Source organism: Diabrotica virgifera, chromosome 5 (assembly GCF_917563875.1).
Source record: "Diabrotica virgifera virgifera chromosome 5, PGI_DIABVI_V3a".
Lineage (NCBI taxonomy): Eukaryota > Metazoa > Arthropoda > Insecta > Coleoptera > Chrysomelidae > Diabrotica > Diabrotica virgifera.
This window is the reverse complement of record NC_065447.1, coordinates 65,962,077-65,988,775: the sequence shown is the minus strand read 5'-3', so window position 1 is coordinate 65,988,775 and position 26,699 is coordinate 65,962,077. Positions and strand designations below refer to the sequence as shown.

The 26,699-nt window shown below is 31.8% G+C and overlaps 1 protein-coding gene across 1 annotated transcript in view; it reads right to left on the bottom strand.

The window, feature by feature from the left end:
• LOC114325157 (uncharacterized) overlaps nucleotides 1-26,699 on the bottom strand; it is a 111,251-nt gene that overhangs the window by 72,458 nt on the left and 12,094 nt on the right. Inside the window, exons 2-7 of the mRNA XM_050651933.1 lie at nucleotides 15,502-15,918; nucleotides 12,422-12,508; nucleotides 9,285-9,371; nucleotides 9,075-9,161; nucleotides 4,801-4,887; nucleotides 2,674-2,763 (exon numbers count right to left, since the gene is read on the bottom strand). Of these exons, the coding sequence (XP_050507890.1) occupies nucleotides 2,674-2,763; nucleotides 4,801-4,887; nucleotides 9,075-9,161; nucleotides 9,285-9,371; nucleotides 12,422-12,508; nucleotides 15,502-15,918 (855 nt within the window). The remainder of the gene's footprint in view (nucleotides 1-2,673; nucleotides 2,764-4,800; nucleotides 4,888-9,074; nucleotides 9,162-9,284; nucleotides 9,372-12,421; nucleotides 12,509-15,501; nucleotides 15,919-26,699) is intronic.

Below are 26,699 nucleotides of genomic sequence, written 5' to 3'. Positions count from 1 at the left end.
ACAAAATTGAACTCATTTTTCCGCCAATAATTGACAAGTTCTAAATTTTTTTTATTGTCTGTTTGAGATGTACTTTAAGAATGCATTTTTTGTATGCAGTTTTTCAATATTATATCATGAGTCCGGTTCACAAAGTTTCCTGGCGCATTCACGAATCGAATGCAAAAAATAATTATTAAGATCCGTCTTGTCCTTTTTTTTTCGGAGGTAAGGCCGATTTTAGTGCTTTATTGCTTCGTCTATAATTTTATTTTACTTATTTAGTTTGTATTCTTACCGTTTGATCAGTACGTACTAGTGCGGCCGATATGTGAAACAATTGCACATTTAAGACACAAGCCTATAATTTGGACCACATATACTACACATATAAAGGTTCAAATTTAGATATGAGGCCATCTCAGATTTTGCCTTTTACAAAAATGGCGGGCATTCAAAATGGCGGCTATACATGTGTGTTTAATAGTACCATGACTTTTGAACGAAAAGTCCGATTTCAACCAAATTTGGTATATAGATTCTCTTTTTGATTTACAAGACGGATGTGGTGAACCAGAAGAATCGGTTTACCAAAAGTTGTGTTTTTACTGGTTGTTTATGTAAAAATATGGTTTTTTTTTTAATTTTTTCCCTCTGTATATATTTATTTTTCAAAAAGGTAATACCGCAATTGAAAAGAGCATAAAAATATTTTTTAGAAAATATATTGAACATTTTAGTTATTTTAGTTATTTTAATTACCATTTAATAAATGCATAACGTATCTTCACATGTACCTGTGTGTGGCAGATTCGTGCAAATATTACAAGAATTATTGTGCATTTAATCGTAGAAGCATATAATTTGGACCACATATACTACACACATAAAGGTTATAATTTAGATATAAGGCCATCTCAGATTTTACCTTTTACAAAAATGGCAGGCATTCAAAATGACGACTATACATATGTGACTAATAGCACGATAACTTTTGAACAAAAAGTCCGATTTAAAAAAAATTGGTATATAGGTTCTTCTTTTGATGTGTAAGACCAAAGTCTTGAACTGGAAGAATCGATTTACCAGAAGTTGTGTTTTCCTGATTTTTATGTAAAAACATGCTGTTTTTTACCAATTCTTTCACCCTGTATATATTAATTTTTCAAAAATTTAATACCGGTGTTGAAAAGAGCGTAAAAATATTTTTTAGGAAATATTTTGAATTCTTTAGTTATATTAATTACCAATTAATAAATACATAACGTATCTTCCCATGTACCTATGAACCTTTGTGCGGCAGATTCGTGAAAATAATATAAGAATTATTGTGCATTTAATGGTAAAAACATATAATTTGGACCACACACACTACAGATGAAAATATTCAAAATTAGATATGAGGCCATCTCAGATTTTGTGTTTTACAAAAATGGCGGACATTCAAAATGAATCTGACGCACACAGGTACATGTCAAGATACGTTATGCATTTATTAAATGGTAATTAACATAACTAAAAAGTTCAAAATCGTTCCTAAAAATATTTTTACACTTTTTTCAATGGTGATATTACCTTTTTGAAAAATTAGTATGTACAGGGTGAAAGAATTTAAAATAAAAACAACATATTTTTACATAAAAAACAGTAAAAACACAACTTCTGGTAAACCGATTCTTCCGGTTCGAGACCTCAATCTTAATCATCAAAAAAAGAACGTTGACGCCCAATTTGGCTGAAATCGGACTTTTTGTTCAAAAGTTATCGTGCTATTACTCACATATGTAGAGCCGCCATTTTGAATGCTCGCCATTTTTGCAAAAGGAAAAATCTGAGATGGCCTCATATCTAAATTTTAACTTTTGTATGTGTAGTATATGTGGTCCAAATTATATGCCTCTACCGTTAAACGCACAATATTTCTTATAATATTTGCATGAATCTGCCACACATAGGTACATGTGAAGATAAGTTATGCATTTAATAAATGGTAATTAACATAACTAAAAAGTTCAGAATATTTTTGAAAACATATTCCTACGCTATTTTCAATGGTGGTATTACCATATTGAAAAATTAATATATACAGGGTGAAAAAATTGAAAATAAACTATTTACATAATATAAAATAGTTTTACATAAAAACCAGGAAAAACACAACTTCTGGTAAACCGATTCTTCCAGTTCACGATATAGATCTTGTAAATCACAAAAAGAACGTATGTAACAAATTTCGTTGAAATCGGACTTTTCATTCAAAAGATATCGTGCTATTAGTCACATATGTATAGTCGCCCATTTTGAATAACCGCCATTTTTGTAAAAGGCAAAATCTGATATGGCCTTATATCTAAATTTGAACCTTTATATGTGCAATATACGTGGACCAATTTATATGTTTGTATCATTAAATGTGCAATTCTAATAATATTTGCACCAATCTGCCGCACTATACAGAAAATTAAACACTAATTCAACACAAAAGTAATTGTAAAACAGGGAAAAATTCTTGTACATCATACTCGTAGAAAACAACATTAAAAAAGAAGAGTTCTCGAAATGTAGAATGTAAACGAAAAGGGTCTTTTTGTAAGTTATAAAATCGTGAACGTTATGTTTGTATCGAATTACTGGTTAATTTTTTATTATGTTCCAGAGGAATAATTTTAGCAGAACAATAATATGTTGTCTTACCGTTGTAGATTCTTTAAACATACTCTCAGTTGTTGTTGCTATTTTAGATATAACTTCTGTTCCTTTATTTTCTTTATTTTCTTTTGAAGCCTAAAATTGTCAAAATAAAATTTTACACATTTCATATTACATACATAAATTTCAAAAGGTGTATAAGATTGTACTAGTACAGTTGGCTCCTACATTTGTTTTGACCCAGTCGTATAGCACGTTTTTGAAAGGATCAAAGGTTTTTGATAAGACCCAATAGTGCAGTCACTGAGGGTATTTGGCTCTGAATTGCATCCTACTTCATGGATTTTAATGAAATTTTAGGAATTGCCTCTACTTTTCTCCTAATTCAAAGTCTACCTTATGCCGATAAGCGCTTTTATTTTGGGGGTGGTTCCCACTCCTTCTCGGGTGCGAAAAATTTTTGGTCAAAATAACCAAGGAAGTGGCTAGAGAACCTAATTCTAAGGAAAAACTGTTGCATAATTTTTATTGATAACTTGATACTTTTTGAGTTATTCTTGGTTGAATATTTGCCAATTTCATTGAAAAAATTTTTACATGGTGAGACATTTAATGTCTCATCCTTTTGGACGTTTTTTGAAAATACTTTAAAAAGTATACATCTAATGAAAAAAACTATATAAAACCTTTTTATAGCTTATGAAAAATCAAACAGATTCGTTTCTTCATTACTCTTCTAGTTATAATACAAAAAGAGATATGGTAAATGAAAGAGATTTTCAACTCGTTGTGTTCAACTTTAAATAACATAGAAGTAGTCTATTTTAGGGGTATAATACAAATGCATTTCTGGTGGTTGAAAACACCCTGAAAATGAGCACTGTTAAATATGGATTAGATTCAAACTAAGTGAGATATGGTGCAAAAAAAATTAATGAGTAATGTATTTTAAGAAAAAATGAGAAGTATGTTTAACCCCTCATCCACCAGAATTTAAATGCATCGTTTTCCTTCTACAATACATTAATGACAGAAAAAACAAAATTATTATCTGAAAAACACTACATTATTTTACTGTATCTTTTATTCGCATCTTTTATCGTTTTCGAGTTACATGGAAAAAAAGGAAAATTAAAAAAAAATAATTAAAAATGCGCTCTATAATTTGATCTAATTTTTTTCAAAAACCATTCATTTTATACCGGTCCAACTTTTTGAACATAGAAATAATATTATAATAAAAGGTATTGTAGAAGGAAAACGATGTATTTAAATTCTGGTGGATGAGGGTCTTCTCATTTTTCCTTAAAATACAATAGTCATCAATATTTTCGCACCACATCTCGCTTAGTTTAAATGTAATTAACATTTAACAGTGCTCATTATAAAGGTCTCTTCTACCACCACAAAAGGTATTTAAAGCATTATACCCCTAAAATCGACCGATTCTCAGTTATTTTAAGTTGAACACACTGATTTGAACATTTCCAAAAAAAAAATCTCTTTTCACCTACCATATCTCTTTTTGTATTAGTAGAAGATTGAAGTAGAAGGTTTATGAAGAAACGAATCTGTTTGATTTTTTATAAGTTATAAAAATGTTGTATATAGCTTTTTCGTTAGATGCATAATATTTAAGGTATTCGCAAAAAACCGTCCGAAAAGGTGACAGTTTTCAATGAAAATGGCAAATTTTAAACTACGAATAACTCAAAAAGTATTGAGTTTTCAAAAAAATATATAGAACAGTTTTTGATTGGAATTAAGTTCTCTAGCAACTTCCGTGGTTATTTTGACAAAAAAAAATCCGCCCCCAGAAGGGGTGGGAACCACCCCCAAGAGGAAAGCGCACATCGACATAAGGTGACTTTGAATTAGGAGATAAGTAGAGGCTATTCCCAAAATTTCATTGATATCCATGCAGTGGGATAGAATTCGGAGGTAATATCCTGTTTTTCTGCTCATTGACTGGCGTACAAAATGTTTTGATGTTTATTAATCCTTTTTATTTTATTGATCTTATTTTTATTACATATTAAATATACTAATTACAGTAAGAAAAGTTTTATACTTTTTCTAAAGTTTTTTTTTAAACTATGATACATAATGTCAGCCAACGACTGGGAATTTTACCTATAAAATATATATGTACCTATGTGTCTTGTGTCTTACCGATGTTGCTTCTGTCAAATGTCTGCCAGTTGTTGTTTCTATTTTAGCTATATTTTCTGTGCCTTGACTTTTTTTATTTGTAATTACCTAAAATTGGTAAAATAAAACTTGATGCATTTTATGTTATACAGGGTAGCGAGAAAGTATGGAAACACGGCAATATCTCGGAAACCGTTGGAACGATTTTTATAGATTTTGGTGGGTAACGGTTTTCTAATACAGCCGATATTATAGTGGTAATTACAGTGTTGTCAAATCTTCCGTTTTTCTGGAAATATAATGAACTTTCTTATTTCAAATGGAATACCCTGAATATTATTTACGTTTTGACATCCTTAAGAAATACTGATTATTTTTCATGTTATATTTCCTATACTTATATGCCATAATTTCGGAGTTATTGCTACATTTATAAAAAAAAAATTTAAACAAATTATAAAAATCTAATTTTTCGGCCACGATAGACATTATTTTAGGTTATTTGGATCATTGGGAACAAAAAAGGTCTTATGTAATTTTTCTTTAAAGTTAATGGTTTCCGAGTTATAAACAATGTAAACCTGAAAAAATCAAAAATACAAAATTAGACTAGTAAATTTTCAAAATTAAAAAACATGTAAAAAAATAATTTTTGAAATTACGAAGTACCTATATCAAGCTTAAACCTTCTTTTGTCAGCTCTTCAATAATAATTTTTGGCACGTTTTATTCTAAAACATTGTTTTTTTAATTGTTAATTAAGCGCATATGAGAGGACGGGAGATCAGGCTGCATTAACAACTAGAAAAAATATTTTAAAATGAAATAAGCCCAAATTACTTATCGGTATCTGATACAATAAGGTTTGAGCTTGAATTTAGGCTCTTCGTAGTTATAAAAGTATTATTTTTTACTTGTATTTTTGAACCTAGAAAATCGTCATTTTTCGATTTTTTTCAGTTTTAAATGGTCTATAGCTCGGAAACAATTAAGTTTAGACAAAAATTACAAAAGGCCTTTTTTGTTTCCAATGATTCAAAGAACCTAAAATAATGTCTACCTCGGCCAAAAAATTTGATTTTTATAATTTGTTTAAATTTTTTTGTAACAAATGTAACAATAACTCAGAAATTATGGCATTTAGGTATAGGAAATATAACATGAAAAATAATCAGTATTTCTTAAGGACGTCAAAACGCAAAAAATATATAGGATGTTCTATTTGAAAAAGGACAGTTCATTAGATTTCCAGAAAAACGAAAGATTTGACAACAATGTAATTACCACTATAATATCGGCCGTATTAGAAAACTCTGGTTTCCGAGAAATTACTGTGTTTCCATACATACTCGCTACACTCTATAGCCCAATAATAGCCTAAGGCAGTGTTTCCCAAACTTATCTAAAGCGCGACCCCTTTTTGTTAAAAAAATTGTTCACGACCCCCTACTCATCACCCAAACCAAAATAGCGACAAAAATAGCGTGCCTAATTTACAACTGATGGTTTCTCAAATTTTATTTTACTTTACTCTTTAAATTCAAACTAAATACATTTAAAAAATTCAACAATTATTTTAATAATTGCGATCTGTCCCACTAGTACACTAGTAGTACTTCTGCCAGACTAGCATTTACAATAAAAATAAATAATAAAAAGTCGACTGCACATTGTACACCGCGACATCTTTGTGTCTACATCGCAATACTTTTCCATGATATTCGCGAAGGCTCTACTCCTTACTTCGCTACTAGATGACACTCTGGAACGTTCTCGTAGCCTCGTTTTGGCTTTATGTAAGCGGCGATGTGCAATGAGACCTCAGTTCGAAACAGCACGTTGTGGCGAATGCAGCGGTATTAAGTAATGAGTAAATATTTTGCGACTTACGTATTCCCGTTTACGTATTTACGTCTACGATAAATTACAAATTATGGATAAGTTTTTAAAAAGAAGTGCAGAACCATCTACGTCTGAAAGTCGCAGTAATAAAAAGAAAAACAGACTTGTGATGACAGTGATGAATATCTTAAATATGGTTTTACCATTATTTCCAATAAACCACAATGTGTTATTTGTGGAGAAGTATTGTCAAACCAAAGCATGAAGCCATCAAAGTTACTTCGACATTTAAATAGCAAACATCCAGATAAAAAAGACAAACCCGTAGAATTCTTTGAAAGAAAGCTGAACGTCCTTCACAAACAGCAAGATACTTTTCAATTGGCAACCACTACTAACGAAAAAGCATTATTAGCAAGTTATAAAGTTGCTTATCGCGTTGCCAAAACTAGTAATCCGCACACAATTGCTGAAAATCTGATTTTGCCAGCAGCTGTTGAAATGGTACATATAATGATTGGTGAAAAAGAGTCTGCAAAGTTAAAAACAATACCTCTGTCAAATAATACTATCCAAAGAAGAATTAGTGATATGGCAGAAGATATTCAAGCGCAAGTTGTGGAAAATCTTAATAAATGCACGTACGTCTCTCTTCAAATGGACGAATCCACGGATATATCTAACTGTGCCCAATTTATTACGTTTGTAAGATATGATACAAATAATGGCATTCAAGAAGATATTTTATTTTGTTCCCCATTGGAGACCAATACCACTGGAAAATGTTTATTCGACAGTTTTGTGAAACGCACAAGTAAATATGTTATTGACTGGGGAAAATGTATTGCTATATGCACAGATGGCGCTAAAGCTATGACAGGACATCAATCTGGTCTTGTCGTCAGATTACAAGAAATAATGCCTAATGCCACATGGAGACATTGTTTTTTACATCGAGAAGCTCTGGCGTCAAAAGCTTTACCTCCTGAAATGGACTGTGTTATGAAATCCATCATTAAAGTTGTAAATTCCATTAAAGGAAAAGCTTTACAGACCCGTATTTTTCGAAAAATCTGCGAAGACATGGGTGCTATATTTCAAAATCTTCTTTATCACACCGAAGTAAGGTGGCTTTCAAGGGGCAACGTCTTAAAAAGAGTATTTGACTTAAGAGCAGAGCTTTTAATGTATTTGAAAGATGAGAAGTCCCCATATGAAAATCAATTTTCCGATCCTATTTGGCTTTTGAAACTAGGTTTCCTTGCTGATATATTCGAACAATTAAATATTTTGAACAGTAATTTGCAAGGTCGCGACATTAATATAATTACAGCCACAGATAACTTTAAGGGGTTTAAAAGAAAAATCGATTTATGGTCAACTTCACTTGGCAAAAAGCAGCTCGATTCATTCCAGTGCGTTCAGGAAATTATAGAAAATGTATGTTACAGTGCTACAAATTTTGAACAAGTTTATGCAGGCATGCAAGTTACTTTGCTTAATTTAAAACAACAGCTCTGTGATTATTTCCCCGAAGAAATTTAAAACAGTTACGACAGTTGCAGATGGATACTGAATCCGTTTTTAGCCGATTCCTTTCAACATGCTGAAATACCAATAAACATGAAAGAACAACTTATTGAAATAGCAAGTGATGGAATGTTGAAGCTAAAATTTTTTTCCCGAATTTTGGACCAAAAAGGTGCAGGAATACCCTCAGTTGGCGAATGAAGCTGTAAAATGTTTGGTTCCATTTGTAACATCATATTTATGTGAGTTAAGTTTCTCGTCTATGACTGCCATTAAAACAAAAGTGAGAAATCGTCTCGTACTTGAAAACGATATAATTGTGTGTGTCTCAAATACACAGCCTAGATTTGAAAGACTAGTTTCAAAAAAAAACAGGCGCATGGGTCTCATTAACATTGTAATATTTGACTTTATTTTTTTCTTTTACTTTTAAGGACTTTTAACATTTAGTTTTATGTTTCGTTTGATAATTAATTGTTAATTTTTATTTACGGCTTTATTAAAATAAAAATACATGATTTAACAAAGTAGTGTTTTTGTCTTATTTTGGAAATTTCCGACGACCCCCCTAGTACCTCATTGCGACCCCCCAGGGGGTCGCGACCCACACATTGGGAAACACTGGCCTAAGGTTTGTAAGAGTATGAAAATAAAAGACAGTTAATATTTCATTTGGTTTCAGAGGTATACCATCATTCTCTTATATACGTTTCACTCTTTTGAGCTCTTCAGAGAGGCCTATGTTTTGCTCTGAACAAAAAAGAAAACGAACTGTCTTACCAAGCAAAATTATAAACAATAGCAGTAGAAGTCTTTAGATTATCGAATCTAAAACTTCGAATTTAGCATTACAAAGAGTATTACAAAATGGTTAATTATTTTTAAAATCATTTACAGATTTATCAGAACACTGTTTGTCTTACCGATGTAGCTTCTGTCAAATACCTGCCAGTTGTTGTTTCTATTTTTGCTATATTTTCTGTGCCTTTACTTTCTTTATTTGGGATTCCCTAAAATTAGTAGAATAAAATTGATGCATTTTATGTTATATATAAATAGCCAAAGGTTTTTTAAGAGTATTATAAAATGGTTTAACATCAAAAATTTACAGGTTTACCACACTTTTGTCTTACCGATGTTGGTTCTGTAAAACCTCTGCCAGTGGTTGTTTCTATTTTAGCTGTATTTTCTGTGCCTTTGCTTTCTATATTTGCGATTGTCTAAAATTGGTAGAATAAAAAATGATGCATTTTATGTTACATAGAGTGTGTTTGCTTAACTTGGATCCATAAGGGAAACTTTGATAAGTATTATCAATTTTACGAAAAAACGTTTTCTTCATAAAAAGCTCTGCATATTCTAAAACTTATGATTCAACCATCAGGTATAAAGTTTTATCAAGTTTATACGAGGTATGTCAAAAAATATTAATTTCGCTCAAGAGTATTGAAAATTGTCGTACAATTTATACTATTGTGCGAAAAGCTGTTCAGAATTATAAACTGCGTTTCAATATGCAATTACATCCTTCTAATTGAAATATTGTGAAATATAAAGGCACTTCAGGTACTCATGAGCGAAATTCATATTTTTGTGACATACCTCGTATAAAATTGATAAAAAACTTAGGTTTTAGACCATGCAGAGCTTTTATGAAGATTAACTTTTTTAAGTCAAATTAATAATAAAAGAATTATACCCCATTCCACGAATATACGACCCTCTTGGGTTATCGCGACATCGAATATTTTACTGTGCAAAATATGAAGAACGAAAGTAAATTGCAAATGATATTGTTGTTTATTGGAGTAATTATTAGGGCAAAATACGTTCGTACTTCATATTTTGCACAGTAAAATATTCGATGCCGCGATAATCTAAGAGGGTCGTGTATTCAATAGTAATACCACTAGTGATTCAATTTTCGCGATAAGTCTGTCGATTTACTTCTAAACGAAACTGAGTTGCTTGAAAACACCACGAGTCCGTAGGACGAGTGGTGTTTTCTTTAAGCAACTCAGTTGAGTTTAGAAATAAAAGACAGACTTATAAGATAAATTAAATCACGAGTGGTATTTTATTAGACTATTTCACGAACAAAGTGATAGGTCAAAAATTCAGTAGAATGAGAGGAAGGAATTTAATAATAATACATTTGATCTAGGTAACCCAAATCTACCCATTTTTTGAATAATTCACAATTAGTCATAATCATGAAATATTTATTATAACTATAAATCATTTGTTATAATTATTTTTTACCTATAACAATAAATAATTTGTACACGAAAAAAATACATTATTCTCGACTATAATTATTATAAACGGTGCAATTGTAAAAATTTTGAATAGTATGACCGTTATTAGGTGGATACAATGTATTGTTGCTATTATTACTTGATGTACTTGGAGTATTCCTAAAAGTATTCACTATGTTCTGGTGTTGTTCGGCACTAAGATGTAAATACGGTTTCATCGAGTTCGAACTTCCATGTCCAGTAATTTTCATAGCTTGTTGTTCACTAACGCCAGATTGTAGTAACTGACTAACTGCAGTGGCACGATTAGAGTGATTCGTTATTTTCACTTTTTTAGTGTCTAATCCTATCTTTTCTGCAGACATTTTTGTCCATTTTTTTATGCTAGTCTTTCGTTGTTATTTTCTGCATCTAATTTGTAGTTGCGATCCACACAGAACATCATAAATTGTCTCCATATATAAGATTTAGATTTTCTTGTGTTACTCGGTATATTTTCTTCAATGTTTTGGTTTATAACTTCGTTTGAAGTACCACCGAAACGACTCATTTTGACGTATACAGCTACAATAATTTTTTTGGCAAACGTCAAACTTTGCTTTGCGATCGGTATCCATGGTTACGTCGTTGAAAACACGAAGCTGATAGACCAATCAGAATTGAAAGACAGTTGGTGTTTTCGCGATAACACAAGCTGTCTTTGGTTTGTGATTGGTCAAATTATGTGAAAATTTTGAAATGAGTGAAATAGTCGTGGAATACACCATATCATATTAGGTCTGGATCCCGCGTATGAAAAAAAAGTTGATTAATAGCAAGCTGAAAATTTGTTAATAGCTTAAGGGTGTCTAGTCGAATAAACTTTGATATATGGGAACACTGAAACAGGGGTAGTTTTAATTGTGGAACAGGTTAAAAATTTGGAACGGTCACAGCACGAAAGCGGCACATTTATTTTGTCCGACAGAACAGACTTAAACTCTCCGAACAGAGATTAAACTCTCATGAAAAAATCAGACTGCTATTTATTACCTGTCATAATTCCTGTCATTTGACATATTCTACATGTTCCACTCATTAAAACGCCCATTTGGTGATAAATAGCAGTCTGATTTTTGCATGAGAGTTTAATCTCTGTTCGAAGAGTTTAAGTCTGTTCTGTCGGACAAAATAAATGTGCCGTTTTCGTGCTGTGGCCGTTCCAAATTTTTAACCTGTTCCACAATTAAAACTACCCCTGTTCCAGTGTTCACACATATCAAAGTTTATTCAACTAGACACCCTTAAGCTATTAACAAATTTTCAGCTTTCTATTAATCAACTTTTTTTTCATACGCGGGATCCAGACCTATATTTGTAATAAATAAAAACGATGTTGGGAACCGGTAATTTGGGAAAACGCAACAATTTGTTTTTCAATAATTAGAATCATAATATCATTCTAATTATAATATAATTATATATTATACATAATTATATTATAATTGCATATTAAACCTATTTTTTAATTCCAAACCACATTATAATAACAATTTTCAATATTTTGAAATATAAAGATACTTTACTCATGAAAGAAATCCATATTATTATATTTGAGGTTGAGTCAAAAGGCACGTATCCACTATATTGGAGCTCCGCGCTCCCTGCAACTGCTCCAATCGACACGGCATGCGCTGCTCCACATATAAACCGCCACCGATTGGAGCGCCGAGGAGGATAGCGCACTGTTGCATGGTCTGGGAGCGCCAACGTATCCACTATGTGGAGCAGTTGCAGGAGCACGGAGCACCAATACAGTGGATACGTGCCTTTAGGTTTTAGACCATACAGAACATTTTTATAAAGACTAACATTTTTTTTTTCGTAATATTGATTATAAAAATGATTCTCATATTGTTCCAAGTTACGCAGACATACTGTATGTAAATAGCCAAAGGTTTGTAAGAGTACTAGAAAATGGTTAAATAGCTATAAGATAATTTACAAGTTTAGCAGAACACTATTTGCCTTACCGATGTAGCTTCTGTCAAAGCACTGTCAGTAGTTGTTTCCATTTTAGCCATGTTTTCTGTTCCTTTACCCTCTTCATTAGGAATCATCTGAAATTTTGTAGTGAATTATTTATATAGTTGGAAATAATCAATGATATTTTACTCAAGTAAAAATGTGTATCCCGAAATATACAGGGTGTTTGTAAATAAATGCGATCCACTTTAAGGCGCAATTCTATATGAACACATAATTATTACAGTTTGCTCTATAAACCTATGTCCGCAAATGCTTCGTTTTCGAGATACAGGGTGTTGAATTTTTTCTTACAAACTGAAGATTTATTAATTGCTCTAAAACCGGTTAAGATAGGCAAAAAAATTTGGTGTGATTACGGACGTAGGTATTGCGCATTAAATATGCGCAAATTTGAAAAAAAAAATTGAATAAAAAATTTTCAAAACGTAAAACTATAGTTGTTTTTTAAACGCCTTTATTTAGTTCAATAGTTTGCGTCAAATTATTAGACGTTAATTTGACTGCCTTTTCTTCAATGCAAATGAATGAAAATTTGCAGACATTTGCATTCATGGGAACAATACACGAATAGTCAATAAAAATCTTTTTTTATGTTTATTAATTGTTTAAATAAAAAAACGGTTTTAATGTAAAATGCTTAAATTCTTTTGTTTTTTACAATGTAGAAACTTGAAATTTCTACGGATTGTAGCTAATGATATGAACTATACATAATTTCACTTTTTACGTTAATTGCTTACGTAATGCTTCATAAATAAACAGTAAGGTTTCAAATTTTGAACGCTCATATATTTGTTTATAAACAAAATCGGCGATTATTCGTGTTAAATTTCGATACGATACGAAACAAAACTTCAACCAAAACTCAAATTAAAAAATTCAAGTTTTTATCGTAGTCTTATAAAAACCACCGGTAGAGACGTTTTGTGCTACAATTAACATTAGAATTCGTTTTGGCGTATTAATTATTTAAACGCTTTTCTTTAGTTCAATCGTTTGGGTCAAATCTTTGGACGGTAATTTGGCTGCCTTTTCTTCAATGTGAATGACTAAACATTTGCAGACATGCATTCGCGGGAACAATACAAGAATAATTAATAAAAAAAATTTTTATATTTATTAATTGTTTAAATAAAAACGATTTTAAAGGAAAATGGTTAAATTCTTTTGTTTTTTACAATGAACAAACTTGAAACTTTTACAGATTGTAGCTAAATATATGAACTATACATAACTTGACTTTTTACTTTAACTTTTTACGTTATGCTTCATTAATAAACAATAAGGTTTCAAATTTTTTGCTGATTAAAACTACTTTTCGTGTTTGTACTATCGAACAAGCGAGACGTGGCGCGTGACCTTGTCGTATTGTGCATTTATCGCTGTGTATTTTCGGGCAAGGTCAGCCGCCAGGACTCGTTTGTCAGATAGTACATCATATGTTTTAGGCATATTTTAATAAAACGATATATTTTAATGTTTGAAAAGTGTAGGACTAAAAAGTAAAAAATAAAAAAATATATGAAAATTTTTTTTAAGAAACGCTTTTCTTAAGTTACGAGTGACCAACATTAAAAATATTATAAAAAAATCAACTAAAAAGCCAAAAATAAAAAAAAAATTAAAAACTCTAACACATCCGTCAAAGAAAAGCGTTGGGCGAAAACCGTTTATTCGATGAAGACGAATACGCCACGCTTTTCTTTGACGAATGTGTTAGATTTCTTCATTTTTTTTTTTTATTTTTGGCTTTTTATTTGATTTTTTTATAATATTCTTAATGTTAGTCACTCGTGTCGTAACTAAAAAAAAGCGTTTCTTAAAAATCTTTTTCATATTCTTTTTATTTAAATTTCGACAAAACTCCGCATGATAGATATATACCAAAACAAGAGTTATAATATTTTCTAAAAAATACAATACAAATTTACAGGGTGTTGTATTTCAAAAATAAGGAAATTTTGTATTTGAAAATAGTGATCACACTTTTAATTTTGTGCCTTGTAGTAATGTTAAAGACGTGAAATTATTTAAAAAACATACTACACTAGAAAAACTTTGATATGTCATAAATATTTTTGTGACCTTGGAAATCTAATTCACATCCCTTTAAATATTGCCATTTTTCTTAGTAAATGCGTAAATACCTCGAAAATTATTAAATTTAAACTTATAATTTTATAAAAGCACCCCATCCTTTCATATACTGGGTGTTCTATTTAAATAAACACAACTTTGGATCATTACGTTACATTTTTCTTAATCCATAGTTTGGCCGCAACAAACAAACGTCAGAGTTTTGGCGCACCCTATATACATTTTTCATTATAATTTTTTATAATTATATATATTTTTTCGTTTAAATTATGCCCCACCTTCATATAATTTGTTGAATATCTATTGATGATATTTATCCCATGGGAAATTACAATTAAAACAATGGTAACATTAATATGAAGTTAATAACAAATTAGTTATTAGTTATTAATATTTTTAAACTTTTCAATGTAAGGGGCGCTATGAATTTAGTCTTGAAACCAAGTGACATGTAATGAAATAATAAACTAATATTTTATTTAAATTACTATTTTATTTGGGAATAAACCACTTTTTTATTTCGAAATTAAATTTATTTGACGTTTCTACTCTCACTTTGGAAATTGTTATCAAAATACAAAACATTAATAAATTTAACAAATTTTTGTATTTGTTGCTTGGTAAATTCTTCTAATAATTTAATTTTATCTGACTAATTCATTTTCGCGATATCTGTTTAAAATCGTCTACTTTAAAATGTATATGTCTAAATTGTCAATATGAATGAGTCAGATAAAATTAAATTAATAGAAGAATATTTTTACCAAGCAACAGAAAACAAAAATTTGTTTAATTTATTAATATTCTGAATTTTGATAACGGTTTCCGAAGTGGAAGTCTAAACATCAAATAAATTTAATTTAAAAAAAAATTGTGGCTCTATTGCCAAATAAAATAAGAGATTACATAAGATGTCACAAAGAAATAGCTTCAGAACAATATTTTATTTAAAAAATGTAATACTTACACCTTCGTTTTTTCCGTAGTCACTAACATTGGTAACGATAATACTTGGATACTCTTGATCATTGTTAAATTCAATATCATTGATACTGCTTGTCAAAAGGTCAGTTATGTGTGTACCATGTGGAGTGGTATCGATATCTTTATGTATTTCTGGACCTTTTTCCTCCTCTCCTGTGAATAAATTAATTGCTTCGGTAGTACTTACATGTACAACCAATGGAGTATCGGTGAATATGACTGGTATCACTGGTATATCAGTAAACGTATTGATAAAGTTGTCATCTTCAGTGAAAGTGTCAAAAAAGTTGTCATTATGACTTGAAGCTGGTAAAACGTGGGTTTCGTTATGATGATGACTTAGATTTGGATGACTAAAGTTCGGAATATTGTCGTAACGTGGAATATAGTTATCAAAGTCCTAAAAATAGATAAAGAATAGAAAATAAGTTGCAAAATAAAGTAGTATTATATGAAGGGTTTTGTTTAATGTAAGTCATTATAGTCGGAGAGATAGAAGCGGATTTTGCTCGTGATAAGTAATATGGAAAAACTCGGTGGCGCCCAAAATCCCGACAGCCAAAATCCCGACTGCCAAAATCCCGACGGCCAAAACACCGACACGCCAGAATCCCGACATGCAACAATCCTCGCATAAGCAAAAATCCCGACCACTACATTTTGAATATTTATTGTTTCCTTTTCAAAGGCAAAACCAAATCATATTATAGAGTATTGAAATTGAAAAATTAATTACTTACTAATAAGTACGGGTACTAATTATTATGTATTTTAAAAGAAAAAATTATTAAACACTTTATTTTATAATACAAAAGCTATACTTGCTGAAATGGAAGGTTGTAAGTGACATGATAATATCTATTTTATGAAAATAAACTTGAATTCAGGATATTATGATTATACACAAAATTATTGGACTATATATTGGCAAAAAAAATAATTTAATTGATATACCCATGTTAGAAATTTTACTTAGAAAATTAGTTCATATTAAATGGTAAATACTTTTGTTTAGTTACAAAAAATAAAAAACAGATGGCCATCAACAAAACTCCAGAAATAAATGTAATTATATGTTAAAAAGAAACTTATCAAACCTGTGGGGATTCTGGCGTGTCGGGATTTTGGGCTGTCGGGATTCTGGCTTGTCGGTATTTTGGCCGTTGGGATTTTCGTTGTTGGGATTTTGGCTGTCGGGATTTTGGGGTAGACCCGGAAAAACTATACGGGGATATGTTGAATTAGTTGTGTACATGACTTTCCCCAACGGGCGGAAACCAGAGTGGAGGACGAGGGTAGTTATAAGGGGTCAAAGTCGCGGTTTTTATTCTTTTTTTGTGTCTCTCATGACCGAGATAGTGCACCAAAATTTGGGAATGAGTAGGTCATGACGTAACTAAGTAAAATCTTCAGGGGCGGAACGCTGCGTTGCCGACAAAGGGAAGAGGGCAGGGGTGAATATAAAAATTATAAGGGGGTTTTTGTGACGTTCGTGATTGAGATAGTGAACCAACATTTGGGAGTAAGTAGATCATAACGTAACTAAGCAAAATCTCCAGGGGCGGAAACCAGATTTGGGGACAAGGGTAGTTTTAAGGGGTCAAAGTCGCAGTTTTTATTATTTTTTTTGTGGCGCAACACAACATTTGTCCCCCACGCAGCGTTCCGCCCCTGGAGATTTTACTTAGATATGTCATGATCTACTTATTCCCAAATTTTTGTGCACTAACGTCGACCATTTTTTATACTTACCCCTACCCCCACCCCTTTATCGACCACGCAGCATTTCGCCCCCAGAGATTTTACTTAGTTACGTCATGACATACTTATTCCCAAATTTTGGTGCACTATTTTGATCATAAGCGTCACAAAAAAAAATAATAAAAACCGTGACTTTGACCCCTTATAACTACCCTCGTCCCCCACTCTGGTTTCCGGCCGTTGGGGAAAGTCATTACACAACTAATTCAACATATCCCCGTATAGTTTTTCCATATTACTTATCATATACAAAATCCGCTCCCAGCTCCCAGACTAAAAGTGAAGAGATAAAAATAATACACTCAGACAATTTTTGACGACGATATACCTTGTTCTGCACAATCCAAAGATGATCGACTAAATGAAAATGGTCCAGAAATAACCAAAGAAAAAGTTAGTAATGCAGTAAAAGCTGAGATAAACGGAAAAGCCACTGGTCCGGGCAATATCAATGTGGAAGTACTTAAATTAATTACGGACAACTAAATAAAATCACACAATAAAATACCATCAGATTGGCTCAAATTCTACATTCGTAACACCACCAAAAAACCCAATTCTTCATAATGCGATGCGATGACTATCGAATTATAAGTTTAATGTCTCTTGTACTTAATACTTTTCTCAGAATTATCGATACACGAAGAAGTGTGAGTTTCAGATGGGTGACACTCAATTTAGGATTTATCTCAAAATTATATTGGCCCCAAACGGAAATTACTAAAATAGAGTACATAACATTCGAAGATAGAAAAATCCGGTAAGAAGTGTGACAAGGTTGCATCTTATCACCGCACTTATTTAATCTGTATTAGGAGTCTATATTCAAAGAAGCATTGGATGAGGTCCAAGGTGGAATCAAGATTAACGGAACCAGCATGAACAAAATCAGGTACGCTGATGTGGTCGTCCTAAAGGTCGCGGCATATTATCACGCACGAATCATTTCCAACACGTAGCGTAGTCTCCGATTTTACAAAGAGGTTTCTAATATGATACGTTCCAGACAGTGTGAATTGTTCATATTTAAAACCTTTAAAATCATTGTTTGTCGGAAATTAAACGCTACGTGCTAGAAACGATTCGTGCAAGAAAATATGCCGCGACCTTAATAGTAAGCAACGTTCAAGAACTACATAATATAATAAATGTGGTAGTATATCATAGCGCAATATTTGCTTTATATAAATATAAAGTGTGTCTGCGTAACTTGGAACCATATGGGAAACTTTTTTATTATCAAGTTTACGAAAAAAAGTTATTCTTCATAAAGTCCTCTGCATGGTCTATTCGTTTCCAAAACTAAAATTCGAGTATTTTCAAAGATATTACCAGTAAACGTGCACTTGTATGCCAAGGGACAAATAATAGAACAGGTAACTTCCATAAAATATTTGGGAGCAAATATCGACTGCCAGTAAAACCCATTAAAAGAAAGCCTAACCAAGAATCGTACAAGCAAGGAAAATGCTCATAAACCTAAAAACATTATTTACATGATCAGGTCTTTGTTTAGAGCTCAGAATCCGAACTATTAGATGTTACGGTCTCTCTATCTTGCTTTATGGCTTAGAAAGTAGGACAATAGATTCTCAAAACAGAAAACAGAATCGATGCCTAATATGTACCGGGTGTCCCAATAAGAATGGCTCTCGGCCATATCTCAGGAATCGTTTATAGTACAGCTTTGAGAAAAAAATATTTATAACAAAAGTTGCCTTGGGAAAATCCTGGACATTATTTTCATAATTGTAGGTCCACCGCTAGACATCGTAATTGAATATCAAAAATTAAAAAATCAAAATTTTACAAAATTTACCTAACGAAAGGGCACTGGAAATCCAATCATCGTATTCTTCATAAAATTCTGTGTATATTTGATTTCACAAGTTTAAGTCTACCTTTGCAAATAAGTAAGTGAAAACAATGTAAGTGTCTTATTTTCGAAGTAGCCTAATAAGTAATATGCAAGCTAGGAGGCGTTATTCAATTATTTTTAGAAATCTAGTTTTCTTTGAAAAATATTAAATACAAGTATGCATTTTTAATCATGTATTACAAAATTAGACCAAATTATCAACATGATACTGAAAACCGCATGTCGATACCTTTTTTCTATCTGGAGATACCTCAAGAAATGTGTAAATTTTAAACATAACTGTGTTACTGTCACCGGTAAACGAGATTAAAGAAAAGTAGTGTGCTATGGAAAAAACAAATAAACATTTTTCAGATGCAAACGTATATAATTAATTAAAACAACAATAAGACAAACAACACTATAAAATATAACAAAGACATTAAAGCAACTACTTACTTAGTCTTAGTGACTGCCTAAATGTTCAAATTGTTGCCCATTTTCGATGCTAGCATTTACTCTTTCAATAGTAGATTTAATATTTAGCAACAGATTTAACTGTTTTAGACTTTTATTTATGGAGACGGATTAAAGACATTGTTTTTGCCGCTAGGCCCACTACCCGAGAAAACATTATCTAGAATCTAGAGAATACGAAACGCCATACAAAGCATTGCGAAAGCAGAAACTGAGACTTCTGTTCAATCTACTTTTGAAAGAGTAAATGCTTGCATCGAAAATGATGGGCAACAATTTGAACATTTAGGTCGTCACTAAGTAAGTAGTTGCTTTTATTTCTTTGTTATATTTTATACATAGTGTTGTTTGTCTTATTGTGGTTTTAATTAATTATATACGTTTACATCTGGAAAATATTTCTTTGTTTTTCCATAGCACACTACTTTTCCTTAATTTCGTTTACCGGTGACATTAACAGTTGTTTAAAATTTACACGTTTCTTAAGATATCTCGAGATAGAAAAAAGGTATGGACATGCGGTTTTCGGTGTTATGTTGCTAATTTTGTCTAATTTTGTAATACAGGATTAAAAATGCATACTTGTATTTAATATTCTCCAAAGCAAACTAGATTTCTGAAAATAATTAAATAACGCCTACTAGCTGGCATATTACTTATTAGGCTTTTTCGAAAATAAGACACTAACATTGACGAAAAAGAGCTATTTTCAACAAGACCAAGTAAGCAAAATTCGATTTAGCAGAACCGGACTTACAGCCATTTTTTCATAAGAAGGTTCCCGCTCAACCTCACCTCTTATTTGCAAAGGTAGAGTTAAACTTGTGAAATCAAATATGTGCAAAATTTTATGAAGAATATGATGATTGGATTTTAAGTGCACTTTCATTAGGTAAATTTTGTAAAATTTTGATTTTTTAATTTTTGATATTCAATTACGCCCTCTAGCGGTGGACCTACAATTATGAAAATAGTTTCCAGGCATTTCCCGATGCAATTTTTGTTACAAATATTTTTTTTAAAGCTGTACTATAAACGGTTCCTGAGATATGGCCGAGAGTCATTCTTATTGGTACAGACGAATGCTGAGAATTCCATGGACACAAAAATTACCAATGATAAGGTACTTCTGATCATCAGTAAATAAAAAGAATTATTAAGCATAACAAAAGAGAGAAAAATAATACTTGAATTTGTTGAGTGGCGAAAGGTATGAACTACTTCAAACTAAGTTGGAAGATAAAGTACAGGGCAAAAATTCATTAGTAAGACTCCAGAACTCATGACTGAAAGACCTGAGGAGGTGGTTTGACAGCTTATCCGCAGAAATCTTCTTTCGTGGAGACGTTTACAAAGCTAGAATTTTTAAAAGGAGATGGTGCAGTAAGAATAATAAGACCCAGGGCCGCCGAGAGGTATGAGCGGGCCCCGGTAAGAAATGAAGAGCGGCCCCCGGCAAAAAGCGAAGAGCGAAAAAAATTATTTAATTTTTATAGAAATAAAATTATCAATACTAAATAATAAAAAACATTTCAAATAAAAAATTTATTAAATTTTGATTATATTTATATTCGTGCAAACAAGTAATTTACTTCGTAGCAAATTTTCCCCCCTAGCTTTTCCCCAAAGTAAGCGATAGTAGAGCTGGAAGTCGATAGTTGAACTCTTCGTGTAACTTTGCGTCGATTGATATACGATTTCACTAATTTTGAGTCATTTTTACAAAACTTTGGGTCATAATTTTTTAAAGAGAAATGACTCCAAAACCGGAACTAAAGATTCAAACTCGACTTTTCGATACGGTTCGATTTATGTGTCACATGTACTATTTCTGCGACTATAATACAGCACTTCCGGTTAGAACTTTTTAACCGGAAATGATATAAGAACCAAAAGTATACGTTTGTTCTCATCTTGCAAAGACACATCTAATGATATATCAGTACCAACAGTACTTCCGGTTGCAAATCTAACACCGGAAGTCCGAAATTTTTCGTCTTTAATACCATCCTTGGGTTATAACCCTTTATTCGACACCATATATGTCATTCTATCTGTATTAATAACGGAGGAGTTATATTCGCGGACGGACGGACGGACGGACAGAGGGACAGACAGGCATGAAACCTAAAGTATATATTTGTTCTCGTCTTGCGAAGGCGCGTCGAATAATATATCACTTGTACTATTCCGGTGACTACTTTAAAACAGTACTTCCGATCGCATTTCTAAAACCGGAAGTCCTAGGTCAAATTTCTCATCTTTAATACCATCCTAGGATGGTTTTCATTCGACACCTCGTTTGTCATTCTACCTGGTATAATGACGGAGGAGTTGAGTTTACGGACAGACAGACATACAGACGTACGGACAGACGGACGTGGATAATTCAACGTTATCACATTTCTTCAAAATTGGGTGAAAACACTATTTATAATACAGAAGCTGTTCGAGTTTTCTGATTGGCAAAGATGTCTCTAATTTTAGAAAAATCGCATGATATTACAAATCGTTCTCAATGCACGAAGTTGCCAGACCAGTTAACCGATCATATTTCATTGTAGATCTCATAGCAGGTTTTATACGAGAAAGATCATTAAAGGATCTTTTCCCTTCTGCTACTATCACCGGTTAATGTGCAAAATATTCTTAACGCAATAACGACGTTAGGAAATAATGATTCCAATTATATATTTGAGATGTTTAATTTTAATAAGTAAATCTATTGGAGAACATTGAGATTCCAGAGCCAAAGCGATATACTAAGGATAATATTATCCTTGTATATCGCTCTCAAATGAAAAATTTCATTTGAAAAGCAAAGAAAAAACAGAAAAATTACGCCTTTGGTCTGGACGACGACGGGCCCCTTACATCGCCGGGCACCGGTAAAATGTACCGGCTGTACCGCCCTCTCGGCGCGTCTGATAAGACCACATTAATTTTGCTGCATCGATCTAATAGCTGGGTAAAGGCAGCTATCAGATAATTCTAAGATCTCAGTGGGAGGTCTCAGACATGATTTTATTATATGATTTGGTAGAGAAATGAATACGTAGCGGAAGAACTGAAAGAAAACAGCTAATACTATAACACGACAAACATGTGAATCCTCTAATCTAGTTCACTCAACGAAAAAGGTACGTGATATCAATAAAAATGTTAATTCAGAAAACAAACGCAATACTTAAAATTTGTCCAATTCTTGGTTTTATTGGGACAACAAAACGATGTTCATCAATTCATTATTTTCGTTCGTTGAGCCAATGTATTACGTTTATTGAATGGATGAACATTTATTATGTATACCATAATATCACTTTATTGGTATTACGAACTCTGTTCACTGAGTCAACGAACACTCTTTATTGATATTACGAACTCTGTTCACTGAGTCAACGAACAATATTTATTGAAAGGACAACGTCGTTAATTGACCAACGAAGACTATTCGTTGTGTCAATAACAGTGTTATTTCTCCTAACGTATTTCGTTTATTCCTACAATTATTTCCGTTTATTGTTACAATTAATTCCGTTCATTCCCACAATAAATACTGTTTTTCTTACAAGCAATTCTATTCATTCTTACAATCAGTTTCGTTCATTCCTACTATGAACGTATTTTATATTAATAATTACTGAATGCAGTAGCCCAATGTATGATATTAATTGATTAATAATAATTTTTTAAATCCCCCTTATTTGTCCTTAAACTAAAGGACTTTACACTGTGTGATTTTTCATATGATTTCACTTATACCATTGATTAATAAATACATAGAAGAGGAATATTTATAATCAATGCTTATACAGTGTACTGAAATAAGTGGTACACTCCCCCCACCCTCTTATTAACTTATTTATTTTTAGCACATAAGCAAAACGCTCGGACAGGTCGATTTTTAAAATAATCAAAGTATATTATAACATCAACGTTTCGAACTTTACACGATCCCCCGTTCAGGTGACAGGCGCGGCGTAACTTTGATTTTTTTTAATGGGAAAGTACGTCATGTGACAGCTTATTTAAAAGCGTTTGAAATAGTGATTCCAAAAATGTATAACACTTTAATCCTTTTTGAGAGCGCAGGTGCAAAATTCCGATCGAATTCTTTTTAAACGCATTCATTTTTTTTTGGAATTCTGAGAAAACTAATAAGTATTTTTGAAAAATTTAAACGCAGAATAAAATATTACATTATTACCGAGGGCAGAAAATCCCTTAGAATAAACAAAAAGTTTCTGTTGAATGGTATGCCTATTTGAAATTAAAAATCATACTAAATTTTCTCCTTTTCACCCCTGTGACTTATTAAAATAATCATTATAGAGGTTCTCAGGGACTTCAGACCCTCGATAATAATGTAATATTTTATTTTGCATTTAAATTTTCAAAAATAATAATTAGTTTTCTCAGGATTCGAAAAAAATGAATACATTTAAAAAGAATTCGACCGAAATTTCACGATAATAGACACACAAAAACTTCCTTCTACTACGGACTACACTTGACAACGAAATGCAATTCTTATTCGGCACTTCGGTAACACAGAGAAGCTAGGGGTGTCACGATAAGGAAAAGCCGTTAACTTTCAAATGGTCAAGCAAAACATTTATTGTCTCAACAACTACGATTATTGTCACAATGACCGCATTGATTGTGGGTATTAAATGCAGTAGTAGATTGATTAATGCATTCGTTGTCACAACAATTAATTTACATCTATTCAATAATCATATATTACTCTATATTAACAACATTTGTACATTGTTTTAATAAAATCTGTACGTTGTCACGATAAACCAAGGTAATTGCTTGTCATCTACGAAATCAAGAACGTGAATTGCTGCCAGAATTAACAGTATTTATTAAATATACGAAACTAAGTTATTGGCTGAATAAATTGAGTGTTATTGATTAATGTACTCTATTTATTCTCACAATTATTATTCAATCATTGTGACAATAACCAAATACATTCGTCAATGTCTAAAAGTTCATTGAAACAACAAATTAAATTGTTGTGACAACGAAACACTATTCAGTAATCACTGTTAATCAGTATTACAAACTAAATTTTTTTGAGTGTTGAAGAAAGAGAATCAAATAAAGATTTATAGATGATTAAATTAAATATAAATGTGTTCAAAAATTTGATTATTTAATATCAGCAAAATGAACAATGGGACCGCATCCTCGAAATAAAACGACGCATTAAAATTTACAAAAGCGCTTTCAATAAGATGAAAACTGTATTATGCAATGGAGAACTGGAGATAGAAATTAGAACTAGAGTATTAAGATGCTACATATTACCTGTCCTTTTATATGGAGTTGAAGCCTGGACAATTACGGACGCAACAGAAAAGACTTGCCAGCTTTGGGATGTGGTGTTACCGAAAAATGTGGAAAATATCATGGACATAACACGTAATGAACACGGAAATATTAACACGGGAGTAGTCGTGGTCACTTCTGTCACGTACAAGTAAGCAGTCGCGCGTAGTGAAAAAATCTCACAATACGAATTTAAATACGAATTTAAAACAAATTTCTATTTTATAATATTTTTATTTACTTGTTATGTTAAAAATAAAAAATAAAAAAAAAATAAAAAATTGTCCACGCATTACTACAATCTTCCTTGAGGCACTTACGAGTGGAAAGTTAAGTTGCAAAAGTGTCCATCAAGTTATCACGGAAAAGGGTAAAATGTTAGATTTTTTCTAACGGCGCGACTGCTCCCGGGTTACGAAAGATGAAAAAAAAAAAAAAGAAATAATCAACCCTATGAAAGAAAGAAACATGACCTACTTTGGTCACATACAAAGAAAAATAAAATATTAGTTGATACGATTAGTTGTTATACAAGGGAAAGTGGAAGGAAATAGAGAACCGGGGAGAAGACGCACGTCGTGGTTGAAAAATTTTACCCGTGTTGAGCTGCCCCCCCCCACTTGCAAAAATTAAAAAACAAATAGCCCTGATTTATGAGCTATTTATGAGCTTTCATATTCCGCAAACTAAAAATTTTGAGCTCGTTCCACTGAGCAGGAATTTAATACTTTAGTGGGGGGGGGGGCTGAGTCAGCCCCCCCACTACTTAAAAATAGGAATATTGAATCGGTTTTTGCGGCAGAATCACGATCTATTTATGAGCTCTTGAAATTATATAGTTTCGATTTTTGAGCTCATCCCCTTCACCCCCAAACAACTCTTTAATTGATTTAACTTAAGAGAAAAATGCTGAGAAAACTTAAAATATATCGTATTGCGGATATAATTCCTATAGCGTATATACTCTAAGAATAAACTATTAAATCACGTGCATTTCGATTATTGAGCTACAACCCCTTCGCAAGAAAACCACCCTATTTTCCCGGCTTAAGAGAAAGTTGTACTTAAAATGCATTAAATTAATTATTTGGCGACTACATATCATTTAATAATTTATAAGCTTCCAAATTACGCTCATTTAAATCAGTAAATTGCAATTTATTTTGTATAGTGCAGTCACTGAAAGTAAAAATCAACGATTACCTTCAATTTCGGTGAACCTTCATCGATTTTCACGAAAATTGGTCAGTGGTTAGAGGATACCTCAAGAAACAAAGGTGACATGGTACCACCTTGCGCCTTTACCCTGAGGGTGAATACCGCCCCTTCTCGTGGGTGAAAATTATTTTATAAAAAATAACTGCACAAATCTATAAAAGAACAAATTATAAGCAAAATTTATTATATAAAGTTATTAAAATAAGTCAATACTTTTTAAGTTATTAAAGATAAAAAATTTTAATTATTCGTGAAAAAAATTATTGTTTTGAAGCGGTTTTTCGTAAATCACGGAAAAACTGTAAGTTTTTACAAAAAAGTTAATAGTAGTTTTATTCGTATAGCTTATATTCTAAGAATAAACTCTTAAATCACGCGCCTTTCGATTATTGAGCTACAACCCCTTCGCAAGAAAACCATCCCATATTCCCGGCTTAAGAGAAATTGTACTTAAAATAATTTAAATTAATTATTTGGCGACTAGATACCGTTTAATAATTTACGAGATCGCAAAATATACGCATCTC